Source organism: Microcaecilia unicolor, chromosome 7 (genome assembly GCF_901765095.1).
Source record: "Microcaecilia unicolor chromosome 7, aMicUni1.1, whole genome shotgun sequence".
NCBI classification, from domain to species: Eukaryota; Metazoa; Chordata; class Amphibia; order Gymnophiona; family Siphonopidae; genus Microcaecilia; species Microcaecilia unicolor.
This window is the reverse complement of record NC_044037.1, coordinates 145,080,327-145,094,278: the sequence shown is the minus strand read 5'-3', so window position 1 is coordinate 145,094,278 and position 13,952 is coordinate 145,080,327. Positions and strand designations below refer to the sequence as shown.

General features: G+C 45.3%; 1 protein-coding gene across 1 annotated transcript in view; it reads left to right on the top strand.

The window, feature by feature from the left end:
- The window catches only part of COL6A3 (collagen type VI alpha 3 chain), a 722,910-nt gene that overhangs the window by 564,449 nt on the left and 144,509 nt on the right, over positions 1-13,952 (top strand). Inside the window, 3 exon segments of the mRNA XM_030209050.1 lie at positions 12,731-12,767; positions 13,037-13,048; positions 13,139-13,632. Coding sequence (XP_030064910.1) covers positions 12,731-12,767; positions 13,037-13,048; positions 13,139-13,632 — 543 coding nt within the window.

The following is a 13,952-nucleotide window of genomic DNA, read 5'->3' as shown; positions in this document are numbered from 1 at the left end:
AAGAGGTTTTGGCCTTTGAAAGCTAACGTATTTTTCGGACTATAAGACGCACCGGACCATAAGACGCACCTAGGTTTTAGAGGAGGGAAATAGGAAAAAAAATTTTTCCTCTTTCCCTCCTCTAAAACCTAGGTGCTCCGGTGCGTCTTGTCCGGGTTTTGGACCTCCGTCCCGTACTTACAGCATTCCATGTTCCCTGGTGGTCTAGTGACGTCGGGGCAGGAAAGAGCCCCCTCTTTCCTGCCCATCGCGCTGCTCTCCGTGCTTCTCAATGCTTTCTGATGGTCTCGGCGATATTCAAAATGGCCGCCGAGATTCTCGGCGGCCATTTTGAATCTCGCCGAGACCGTCAGAAAGCATTGAGAAGCACGGAGAGCAGCGCGATGGGCAGGAAAGAGGGGGCTCTTTCCTGCCCCGACGTCACTAGACCACCAGGGAACATGGAATCCTGTAAGTACGGAACGGAGGTCCAAAAACGCTACCTTCGGACTATAAGACGCACCCCCCATTTTCCTCCCAAATTTTGGGGGAAAAAAGTGCGTCTTATAGTCCGAAAAATGCGGTATTTAGTCCACTAAAATGATATCATATTTTCCATTTTTTGTTTTATTTGTTAACCTATAGTATAGTGATTGAAATATGTCAGTTTTTCAATTTTGCATCTCTTTATATTTGCACAGTACAGGGGGACTGAGGGGTGGGACTGTTCAGGGAAGAAGTCCTGGTGCAGGTTGCAGGCAGCCTATGAGTGGCGCTGCCACTGCCCAGGTGAAGACTGCAGTAGATATAATTTTAAGGTATGGGGGGGGGGGGGGGGGGGGGGGGACACTGCCTGTAAAAAAAAAAAAATTTTCAGCACCCCCAATCATTTTGAAAAGTTGGCTCCTATGAATGAGGGTAAAGTACTGTTTAAATTGGGATGTTTGATCTTCAAGATTGTGTATGGTATGGTCCCTGACTATATGATTTCTCTTGTTTGCAGAGCCAATGGCAAGTCAGTTTTATAGCTTCAGGAATATATTATCTTTCTTTTCCTAGTCCTAAAGGAGTGATTTCAAAGAAAATGTTCACTTGTTTATTTGTATATCAAGCATCCAACTTATGGTCATTCTCTTAGGAATGAAAGTGTGAGTCTAGAACTGATACCTTGAAGAAGGGATTAAAGATAATGTTATTTTGTAAACATGTTTTAAGAAAGTAATATGTTGTATAACTTTTTCTTTTTTCCTTCTCCGGGATGTTACATTATTATATAATCAATAATTGAGTAGTTAAAGATAATAATCACCTTGTGTATAGCTATTTTTTTATTTCATTTTAACTTTTGAATTATGTAACATCCTAGATTTTCTTGATCTATCATCTTGAACTGTAATCCACTATGAACTATGTAATTGACTTTAGCAGGCTATAAATTAACTGTAACTGTATCTCTCTTCCATCCCCCACCTGCGGATTAACATCCCTCCTGTTTCTCAAATCCCTATCCTCTTACAAATCTACCTTCAAGCTACTAGGGAGTACTAGCAGTGGCAGTGATTCACATATGCTACCTGTGGCCAGCCCAGAGCCTTCCCTCTGCTGTGTCCCACCACCTCTGATGCAACATTCTGTTTCTGGTGGGACTACATGCAGCAGAGGGAACGTTTTAGAGCAGGTAGCAAGGTAGCATGTGTGAATCACTGCCATTGCTGGCATCCTCTAGGAGTCTGAAGCTGACTGGGGGTGGGGTTGAGAGAGGAGAGATGGAGAGATGCTGGACTATATGCTGGGAGGGGGAAGGGAAGGGAGAAAGACCAGACTGGGGGGGCCTAGAGGAAGCAGTGATTATGCTGGTGCCCTTTATCACCAGCGAGAGGAAGGGAGACTTGAGAGAGGGTTGGAGATACTGGATCACAGATGGGGGGGGGGGGGGGGAAGGAATGGAGAGATACTTTACCACTGATGCCAAAAAAGTGGCTTTAGGTGCTCACTGATGTTTGTAGAACCAATCAGACGCTCCCTATCACATGGAAATCAGATGCACATCTTCTTTAGTATATAGCAGGGGTTCTCAACCCAGACCTTGGGACACACCTAGCTAGTCAGGTTTTCAGGATACCCACAATGAATATGCATGAGATAGATTTGCATACAATGAGGTAATGCATGCAAATTTATCTTGTGCATATTCATTATACATATCCTGAAAATATGATTGGCTAGGTGTATTCCAAGGACTCGGTTGAAAACCCCTAATATAGAGAGACAGAATGTAGCTGAAAAATGCAGAAGTCCCAAAGCTGGATAGAAATAATAAATTATTGCCACTTCAAGGTTTTCTTGGATACACATAAGCTAGAGATCTGAGGCACTGGTTTAAGCTAGTATACTAACCAGCTTATAATCGAAAGACAAAAACGCCTATATTGCGACCTAAATCGGGAGATAGGCGTTTATCTCCCAAAAACGAATAACGCGGTATAATCGAAAGCCGAACTTGGACGTTTTCAACTGCACTCCATCGCGGAAGCGTACAAAGTTGATGGGGGCGTGTCGGAGGCGTGGTGAAGGCGGGACTGGGGCGTGGTTATCACCCGAACAGAGATGGGCGCCTTTCGCCGATAATGGAAAAAAAGTATGCGTTTGTAGCTAGAATTTAGGGCACTTTTCCTGGACCCTGTTTTTTTCATGAATAAGGCCCCAAAAAGAGCCCTAAATGACCAGATTACCACCAGAGGGAATCTGGGATGACCTCCCCTGACTCCCCCAGTGGTCACTAACCCCCTCCCACCACAAAAAATGTTTCACAACTTTTATTTTCCCCCTCAAATGTCATACCCACCTCCCTGGCAGCAGTATGCAGGTCCCTGGAGCAGTTGTTAGGGGATGCAGTGGACTTCAGGCAGGTGGACCCAGGCCCATTCCCCCCCCCCTACCTGTTACAATTGTGCTGCTTAATGCTTAGTCGTGCAACCCCCCCAAACCCACTGTACCCACATGTAGGTGCCCCCCTTCACCGCTTAGGGCTATAGTAATGGTGTAGACTTGTGGGCAGTGGGTTTTGAGGGGGATTTGGGGGGCTCAACACACAAGGGAAGGGTGCTATGCACCTAGGAGCTCTTTTACCTTTTTTTTTGTTTTTGTAAAAATGCCCCCTAGGGTGCCCGGTTGGTGTCCTGGCATGTGAGGGGGACCAGTGCACTACGACTCCTGGCCCCTCCCATGAACAAATGCCTTGGATTTATTCGTTTTTGAGCTGGGCGCTTTCATTTTCCATTATTACTGAAAAACAAAAACGCCCAGCTCACAAATTGTCGAATAAAACATAGACGTCTATTTTTTTCAAAAATACGGTTCGGTCCGCCCCTTCACGGACCCATTCTCGGACATTAACGCCCATGGAGATAGACGTTTTCGTTCAATTATGCCCCTCTAAGAATACTTAATACTAGACAGTTCAAAGGCTTATATTTCTGGTCCAAATAGAGCAAAACAATATCAATCAGTTTTAGAACCAGTAGGTCACCAATCAAAAAAATATTTAAGTTTTTAAATATGAATAAAAAAAGAGGAAAAGGTCTCATAAATCACCCAATCTATGCTCCATTCATTTGACTCTGCAGCAGCAGGCATATGATGTCACTCAGTAAGCTCCTTTCCCTTGATAAAGCGATGGCAAAATGGATGTCCGTTAGAATTTTTGGAGCCAAAGATAAGTACCACATTACCTTGGTTATTAATGTACCGCTAGTTACTCTGCACAGTTTTTCTATTTAAGTAACATTTTGTGCACAGCATATGGTTTTGGATGGTGGAGGTTTTTGGTCGATGATTATATGCATCACCGCAAGTTTTGAATTTTGCTCTCCAAAGTCAAATGAATAAAGCACAGACTGGATGATTTATAAGACGTTTTCCTCCTTCTTTTATTCATATGTAAAATCTTTAAAAAATTTTTAATTGTTGAGCTACTGGTTCTAAAACTGATTGATATTGTTAAGCTAGTACAACGCAGGAATAAACATACCCATGATATTCAGCAGGTGGCAGACAGCACTTTAACTGCCCATTGCCAGCATTCAACCATTATATTCAATGCCGGTCCATTTCTGATGACCGGCATTGAATATTCAGATTTTTCAACACCTGCTAGCGCATGACCAGTTAAGTCAATATTCAGCCTTAACTGGCCATGGATTAGCAGGCAAAAATAGGTCTGCTTTTTATGTGTCCTTATTAAGTCACTAAGCCTGTCCAATTAAGTTCTGAATATCAAGACTTAACCACTCCAGTGGCGTAGCCAGACCTGAGATTTTGGGTGGGCCCAGAGCTAATATGGGTGGGCACTATATATAGATAGATAGATAGATAGATAGATAGATAGATAGATAGATAGATAGATAGAGAGACATGAGTAATGTTTCTTGGGATACTACAAAATAATGCCTTAGAATGCACTTGATGATGGATTTCTAAGGATTCTGCCCAACAGCTGCCCTGCATCAACATAAACCACTTACTTAATGTGGGGAAAAAACCAATAGTTTTAAATATAGAAAACACTGAAGACAGACCTGTTCAGAAGAGCATACCCCACCGACCCAACATAAAAATACCTGGACACTTGCAACACAATGTAACCAAAGACCTTAATAGACATTACCTGACTCTTCTTCCCCCTCTAAGTTCCCCCAATTGTACCTACCATACATGCACCTTATTCGACAACAGTATCACTTTGTATTCATTCATACCATGTATTTGTTCAGACCAGAATCAGTTAACACCATTAACAGTTACATGTAAGCCACATTGAGCCTGCAAAAATGTGGGATACAAATGTAACAAATAATAATAATACATCGAACAACATAGGTAGCAGAAGCATAATAAAGTTGCCCTTTTACTAAAGCTTAGCACCCCCCCAATCCTGGAACAATGTATTCAAATTGTAGTAGCACCTCAATAATAGCAACACAAAATCCCTTTGTTGCCAAGTACTTTGTGATCCTGCAAAGAGGCTTCTTAGAGCCTATATTGCAAACGATAACACCAGTTCCAATAACAGTACCTTTAAAAAGGCAGCAGTGAATGTACACAACAGCAATACACATCCCATTGGAAAAGCCAGACAAGTCAGACTCATAGATCCCCATACAAACCACATGCCAGCAGAAACTCATCTGCTCGTGGTCACATGCAGACCACAGACCAACCCTCATCAATTACAGAATAAAGGACCAAAAATTATAAATTTATTGATTTATTTTCTAAATTTTTATGCCACATTATCTCTGCAATTCTAAACATATCACAATTCAACCCACATTCATTTTAAAACATATTACAAAAACATAAACACCATCCCTACCCTACCCTACCCCATCCATCCATCCATCCCAGCAGCCTGGCATCAGCTTTTCCCGCCAATAATCTATCCATCCCCATAGCTCAGCATCAGCCCTTCCCTTCTCACCCCCCCCCCCCCAATCCATCCCATAGCTAAACATCAGCTCTATCCTTCACCCCACTCCTCCCTGTAGCCTAGCATCAGCCCTACCCTACTCCCTACCCACCCCCTATGGAATTAAATTTTTTTTTTAACTTTTTTTCTGCACGCACCGGTCCACCCAGAGAAAACCGCTGGCACCTACACTTTTTTTTTAAATTTTAAACTAGGCACTGCAGAGACCATCCCCACCCAAAAACCCACCAAAATGAGAGAGACAACTTTTTTTTTAAATTAAGCTAGCTCTGGCACTATTAAAATTGTTGGGGAATTTTTGGGTGGGGATGGCCTCTTCATTGCTCTAGGCACCGGCACGTCTACCCCCCCCCCCCATCCAGAAGCCCACTACCAGACCACAGTCATCATTTTGATTACAAAAGAATAATCAAAATGCTGGCAGGTCATGGTGGTGGGCTTCGGGGTGGGCTCTTCACTGCAGGGCAAAAGATTATGATGAAAAAAAAAGGAATTTACCATTTTATTACCTGCTGGCTGCTGCTGGGCTGGGTGGGCTGCTGGCAGGCTTCTTACCTTTTTGGCAGTAAAGTTATGGATTGGAGAGTGCCACTGGACGCTGCTGGAACTCGATTGGTGTCTCTCCTCGAACTTCCTTCCCAACTTCCAAGCCAATTCCTTTGCTTCCCACGTCCAGGCAGGGCCAGGCTGAGGCTTGCCTCGCACCTGCGTGCGTGCACGTGCGCATGTCATCCAGTGAGCGCTGCTACTGCTATCGCACCGCAGGATGGATGAAAAATTATGACGCGAAGAAGCCGAAGGTAGGCGCCAGCCCGGTGGGGGCTGATGTTGTCAGGACTCCGCCTGCGCAGCCCTGTGCAAGCCAAGTGCAGGCATTCCTGGACCCGAAGAAGCCGAAGGTAGGCGCCGGCCCGGCGGGGGCTGATGTTGTCCGGAGGCGGAGCCTGCCCTGCCCTGGAGACCTGAGCGGGTGCCCGGCCGGCTGCCTGCCTGCGTGGTAATGGTGGTACGCTAGTGCTTGGGTGGTGGGCGGGCCTGAGTGAAATCGGGCTGGATTCTGTCCTGTCGGACTCGGAGCCTGATCAGCTGAGCCACAGCGGGTGCTTGCGTGCGTCATCCCTGCTATTGTCGTGCCGTGCTGCTGCTGCTGCAATTTGGATGGGCGGGCCTGGGCCGAAATTGGGTGGGCTTGGGCCCACCCAGGCCCACCCGTAGCTACGCCCCTGAACCACTCACACCCCAGGAATGACCCCTGCATCGCCGGCACTAACCAGTCATTTTCAGAAGTGATAACCAGTTAAATGCTGCTGAAAATGATCGGTTATCCGCTGGTTAAAAGATAGAAAACGGAGAGTAAGGTTAAATGGTCAGTATTCTCAATGGAGAAGAGTACATAGTGGGGTTCTGCATGGGTCTGTGCTGGGGCCACTGCTTTTTAACATATTATAAATGATCTAGAGATGGGAATAACTAGTGAGGTAATTAAATTTGCTGATGAAACACACAGGCTTATTTTCGAAAGAGAAGGACACCCGTCTTATGACACAAATTCTCACAGGGTCACCCAAATCGGTATAATCGAAAGCCGATTTTGGGCGTCCCCAACTGCTTTCCGTCGTGGGGACGACCAAAGTTCCCAGGGCATTGGAGGCGTAGCAAAGGCAGGACTTGGGCGTGCCTAACACATGGGCGTCCTCGACCCATAATGGGAAAAAAGGGCGTCCCTGACGAGCATTTGGACAACTTTACCTGGTCCTGTTTTTCTTTTGACCAAGGCACAAAAAGGTGCCTGAACTGACCAGATGACCACCGGAGAGAATCGGGGATGATCTCCCCTTACTCCCCCAGTGGTCACTAACCCTCTCCCACCCTCAAAAAATATCTTTAAAAATATTTTGTGCCAGCCTCAAATGTCATACTCAGGTCCATTACACCAGTATGCAGGTCCCTGGAGCAGTTTTAGTGGGTGCAGTGCACTTCAGGCAGGCGGACCCAGGCCCATCCCCGCCCTACCTATTACACTTGTGATGATAAATGTGAGCCCTCCAAAACCCACCAGAAATCCACTGCATCCACATGTAGGTGCCCCCCTTCACCCGTAAGGGCTATGGTAGTGGTGTACAGTTGTAGGTAGTGGGTTTTGGGGGGCTCAGCACACAAGGTAAGGGAGCTATGTACCTGGAAGCTTTTTATGAAGTCCACTGCAGTGCCCCCTAGGGTGCCCGGTTGGTGTTCTGGCTGGCTCTTCCCATGACCAAAGGGCTTGGATTTGGTCGTCTCTAAAATGGACGTCCTTGCTTTCCATTATCGCTGAAAATCAGAAACAACCAAGTCTAGGGACGACCATCTCTAAGGACGAACTAAATTTCCAGATTTGGGCATCCCAACCGTATTATCGAAACGAAATATGGGCGTCCATCTTGTTTCGATATCCCCGCCTCTTCACCAGGACATTTTGCGAGGATATCCTCAGCAAAACTTGGGCGTCCCTTTCGATTATGCCCACAAGAGGATTGTGAAAAATTGCAAAAGGGCCTTATGAGACTGGGAGACTGGGCATCCATATGGCAGATGACATTTAATGTGAGCAAGTGCAAAGTGATGCATGTGGGAAAGAGGAACCCAAACTATAGCTTCGTGATGCAAGGCTCCACATTAGGAGTCACCGACCAGGAAAAGGATCTAGGTATCATCGATGATGATACATTGAAATCCTCTGATCAGTGTGCAGCAGCTGCTAAGAAAGCAAATAGAATGTTGGGTATTATTAGGAAAAGAAAGGAATGGAAAGCAAAAAGGAGAATGTTATATAATGCCTTTGTATCTCTCCATGGTGTGACCTTACTTCAAATGCTGTGTGTAATTCTGGTTATGTAATTCTGACAAAGGATGGTCATGGGACAGCATCATTAAGGTCTTCCTGAATGCCTTGGGAATCATCAACTGTTTGTGCTTTACTTGCTCCCCTTTCTTCTCTACCCGGTATAACAAGTCATTTATCTTGGTAAAATGGAGAGCAGACTCTTCCCCCTCATCCTTTTCCTGCACCTCCCAGTCCCAGTATATTTTAAGAGTTAGGTTTCAGCATTTCCCTACACAACAATCAGAGAACCCATCTATTGTATCTTGACTAAGGGCCTCTACATTTGTTGGGGCAACAACCCTTTCCATTTTTTATCTCTCTTAATGGCCTTACTCTTCCTGGTTTTCCCAGGACTTCCTAGGACATCCTGGGTGACAAAAGGAAAATCTCTCCCAAGCTCAAATCTTTGTCCTCGGATTTGGAATAATCTTTGGTTCTGGTCACAACCCAGGCCTCTCTAGTGAACAGGACCTCCTTCACGCCCTCCCAGTCTCTCCCCAAATTCAAAGGGAAAGGTAATTTCTCCACTACAACTACTTTCAAAGGAAGAGTTCTCCTCTCCCAGGTTCTCCCAGGTTCGTCCTATCTCATATGTAGGTTCCCTTTCTACATCCTCGTGAACACAGCGAACCTGGACTGCCCCTTTATAACTACTCACCCCTTCTCCAATTCTTAGTCTTCTAGCTAGGGGTCCTGACATAAGGGATTGGTTGCTTCCAGTATCTATCTTCTCAGGGCCGCCTTTTCTCTTGCATGCCTCCCCGGCTGTGCTATGCCTGTTCTTGAAAATGAACAGTCCATCAGGGGGCAGTCCTTTTGGAAGTGTCCTTCCTCCCCACATGAAAAGCACCTCAAGCTTGGATGAGTGACCTGTCTGGGTTTGGGGTTTCCCACTTCATCTTCCCGAGTTCCCAGGATTTAGGACCATCACCCCTCTCTCCCTTTTCTGGCACTCTCTTCTCCATCCCTAGGGGAGGTAAGCCTTCCTTTTCACCCTATTGGTTTGACTAAGGCCTCTCTCAGGACAGGCTCATCTTTCTTTTCCCTCCAACCGTCCTCTGTTTCCATAAAGTGTTCAGCCAGTAATGTAGCCTCTTCAATAGACCTGAGACCCTGCCTTGTCACCCAGGTCTTTACAAGTGGAGGGAGAATGTTCAAAAACTGTTCCAAAACTATTAGCTGGACCACCTGCTGTCCAGACCATTTTTCTGGCTCCAACCACCTGGAAGCAAAGTCCATAAGGTGTTGGGTCATGGTTCTCGGCCTATCCTTTTTCAAAGAAGTCTGGCCTTGAAATTTCCTCTGGTAATTTTCCTTACTGAGGCCTAATCTATCTTGTACAGCTGTTTTCAGAGTAGCATAGTTCAAGAAGCTGCTCTCTATCTCCCCCTGCTGGTTGATGGACACATGGCACGACCCCTGCTGAGGCGGAGGGTCTGGAGACCGGAGGGGGCCCTCGAATTGGAACCGGGTGCCCAGGGCGAGTTTTTCTCCCCTGACTTTGTATTATTGCTTCATAATGCATATATGCTTAAAAGAGCTCAGCCACAGGGGTTTTCTAAGGCGCCCCTTACTGCCCCTCCGGTGGATGCAGGCCTGGGATTGCCCTCTGAGGCATTTTTCCCTGATAGCTGGCCGCAAGAGAAGCGCAGAAGGGTAAATACAAGTAAGGAGCTAGCCAGATAGCCCATTGTTCAAGATGCCAGCCCGTGACAGTGCCCACCCACTCAAAAGTAGTTAAAAAAGCATCTGGATCATCCTCGGGTCCCATCTTAATGAGGATTAACCCCTTTTGCCACTCTGCTCTAGGTGTACAAGCCACATCAACTAAAAGTCCCACCTCAGAGCCTCATTGTACCTCCTTCTGGTACAGTCCACTTCGAGGTTTTGTAGTTCCCAAGTTTGGGTCTCCAACATCTGTAGAAGTGGCTGCTGTTGCTGCCCCTGCTGCTCCAAAGTTCTTGAAAACTATCAGTCCATCACTTTCTGCTTGGCCATCAGCTGTTCCACTACCTACTTCATGAACGCTTCGGAGGCCATGGTTCTGTGGGCAAGAAACAGAAGGGAAAAAACCCACTGAAGTGTGGCTCTTCTAAATGGTACTCCTCCTTCCAAACGAGATTGGCCCTCTTCCTGAAGTACCCTTACCTCCAGGATATTTTAACAAGCCTTATTTTATGAGTCCCCACAGCAGCAGCATACCTCTGGCTCTCGCCCTACCAGCCAGACTGGGTACCTTTACCTTTGTCTCCTTGGATAGAGCACCTTCCCAGAGGGGACTGTGAGTCAAACTCCCAGGTCTCAGGTTCATTGCCACTTTTAGTCGGCAGTTTCAGGATCCTACTGCTACCACAACTTGCCACACCCCCTAATTAGGGGCGTAGGCCAAGTTTCCTCTCACTCTGCCACCCAGAATTAGCATCTTTGCATTTAAATTAGCATGTGCTGTTAGTGCATTGCTGTAGTAACAGTTAATATGTTGACATGCCACTTAGCATGCGCTAATTAATGCACTAATTGCTTTTGCTGGAATGGGTTATGGAATGTGTAGGACATGGACATAGACTGGGTATGGACTGTGCCTTGCAGTTATGTGACATAATCTGTCTTTCTTTTCGCTATACACAGATTACTCCTCAGAAAAGACCATTGTTTTTGACAACTTCTCCACTACTTTTCTGAAATTTCTTTGAATTGTGTTGGAAATGAGCCAGTTCATTTATCTCCAAGTAGATGTGGAGGGGCATAATCGAAAACGGGTCCGAAAACGGGTACATGAAGAAGCGGGACAGACCGTATTTTCGAAAAAAATGGGCGTCCATCTTTTGTTTCGAAAATATGGTTTGAACTGACCAAATGCCCATGGATTTGGTCCTTTCTGAGCTGGGCGGTTTGTTTTTTTTTGCGATAATGGAAAATAAAAACGCCCAGCTGAGAAACATCCTAATCTAAGCCATTTGGTCGTGGGAGGGACAAATGTACAACACTGCCATAGCTCTTAGGGGTGAAGGGGGCAACTACATGTGGGTACAGTGGGTTTCAGAGGCCTCCCATTTACCACCACAAGTGGTACAGGTGTGTGTGGGGGGGGCGGGGTGGGCCTGGGTCTGCCTGCCTGAAGTGCACTGCAGTACCCACTAAAAGTGCTCCAGGGACAAGACTTGTTGCTGGTGTATAACCTTGGCACAGCAGTTGACACCTGAAGACTAATCTCGCTGAAAACGTCCTTTATTTGAATAAGCACCTTTACTCACAGTTAACTGCAGATCAGAGATTGTGCCCCACTGGCAACGAGTCTCGCTAGTACTGAGATTAGCAGTAGGACCCAGCTGGCAGAATGGTGTACAATGCCCTCTTTCAGCAACATTCAAGGTAAGAACTAAGTTCTGTAACGTGGCTAACACATGAAAAGGATCTAAAACTGGCTTACAAAAATGGCCACTAACTACCTCATGGACTACCGGAAACAAAACAGGGCACACTCTGACCCAGTAAGCAGAGGGAAGAGCACCATGGGAGTAGAGCCTACCAACTACCAACATCGTGAGCATTTAACACAAGCTAGTGGAATCACGGAGCCCAATACCCTACACCCACCACAATGCATTGCTGATGTGACTCTGCAGTGCCCTTAACAGAAAAGGTGTCACACTCACCCGAGACCCACATCAGAACCAGGGAAAGGCTGTCAGAGGATAGAACACATTCTGCTGTCATTGAGGTGGGTACGGAATTTGAGGCTGGCATACAGGCTGGCAAAAAAAGTTTGTAAAGTGGGTTTCTTTTGGTGGGAGGGGGTTAGTGACCTCTGGGGGAGTCAGGGCAGGTGATCCCCGATTCCCTCCAGTGGTCATCTGGTCAGTTGGGGCACTTTTTTGGGACTTGTTCATGAAAAAAAAGGGTCCAAAAAAAGTGACCCAAAATCGTGGTAAAACGCCTTTTTTTTCGATTATCACCTAAAGACACCCATCTCTGCTCGGCCGATAACCGCACCCCAGTCCCGCCTTCACCACACCTCCAACACGCCCCATCAACTTTATTCGTTCCCGCGACGGAGTGCAGTTGAAGACGCCCAAAATCAGCTTTCGATTATACCGATTTGGGCACCTGCGAGAGAAAGACGTCCATCTCCCGATTTATGTCGGAATATAGGCGTTTTTCTCTTTCAATTATAAGGTGGATAATCTAACTCTTTTTCTCTTCCTTCTGATTAGAAATCACAAGTTTTATGTATATTATTAAATCAACATGTGAGGTGATATGAAAAAATTAGTCCATTGAATGAAAGTGAGTGTATGCAGCAAGGTTGGCTGTAAGACGAAGTAACCATATCTTATGAAGTCAAATGTAGTATTCTATTATACAGAAATATTATTCTGAATATTTTCTTCTTTTTTAAGAAATGTGTTCTTGTAAGGAACATCAAAGATAAGTGCCGTAAGTATGCCAATTTACAAAGCTCACTTGTAAATATGTGCTGGATATGTTACTTTGTTTCATTTTTCTGTTATTTTTTTAATATGTTTGTATTCACAAGATGCAGAAAATCTAATACAATTTAAATTCCAACTGAACAAACAGCATACCATATAACAGAATAATCTAGACATACAACGGCACTTACTAACTAGTGTACTTTCTGTGTTATGTTATTGGCTATTTTTGCACAAAAATGTTTTAACTATTCTTCATTTTATTACTTACAGCTTGCTGTTCTGGTGAGTTGCTCTAAATTTGTTAGTTTGTTTATGACTTGTGTTGTTCTTTGTGCTATATAGAATTTAATATATTTAAAACATTCCTTGCAGGTCCTAAGGAGTGCCCAGTCTATCCAACAGAATTAGCATTTGCAATGGATACTTCCTTAGGAGTCAACCAAGATGCTTTTAACAGAATGAAGCAGGCAGTCTTAAGAATCCTCAGTCAGTTAACGATTGCTGAGAGCAACTGTCCCAGGGGAGCCCGTGCAGCTGTAGTCACATACAATACTGATGTCACTACTGAGATCCGCTTTGCTGACTCCAAGAAGAAAACTGCCCTAATACAGCAGATTGAAAACCTGCAAATCCCCCAGAGCAGCAAGGCACGCAGTTTGGAGACTGTCATGTCCTTCATAGCCAGGCATACCTTTAAGCGAGCCCGCAGTGGATTTCTGATGAGGAAGGTGGCGGTCTTTTTCAGCAATGGGCCAACCAAAGCATCACCACAGCTGAATGAGGCAGTGCTGAAGCTTTATGATGCTGGGATTTACTCAGTGTTTCTCATTAACAGAGAGGACAGAGCGCTCAGTCAGGCACTGCAGGTATGTGTGCGTACAGTATCAGTTTCCCCTTTGTTGTTATTGTGATGACCTGGGAGCAAATGTGAAAAGTAAACTCCCCTAGGGAGTCTGATGCTCAAAAGAAAGTATCCATGCAATGCAAGATAATGGATAATGTAAGATAATGCTATAGGGAGAACGTTGGTCCATGATGTCAAGGACATTTTCTGATTGATACTATGGTTCCTGTCATTTGCTCATCCTTTTATAGGTAGAATTTTATTGGTCAATAAGTGTTTTCTGTCAGGAACATGGTTGTTAGCTATATGGACTAATGGTGTGAAGCACACATGTTTTGAATG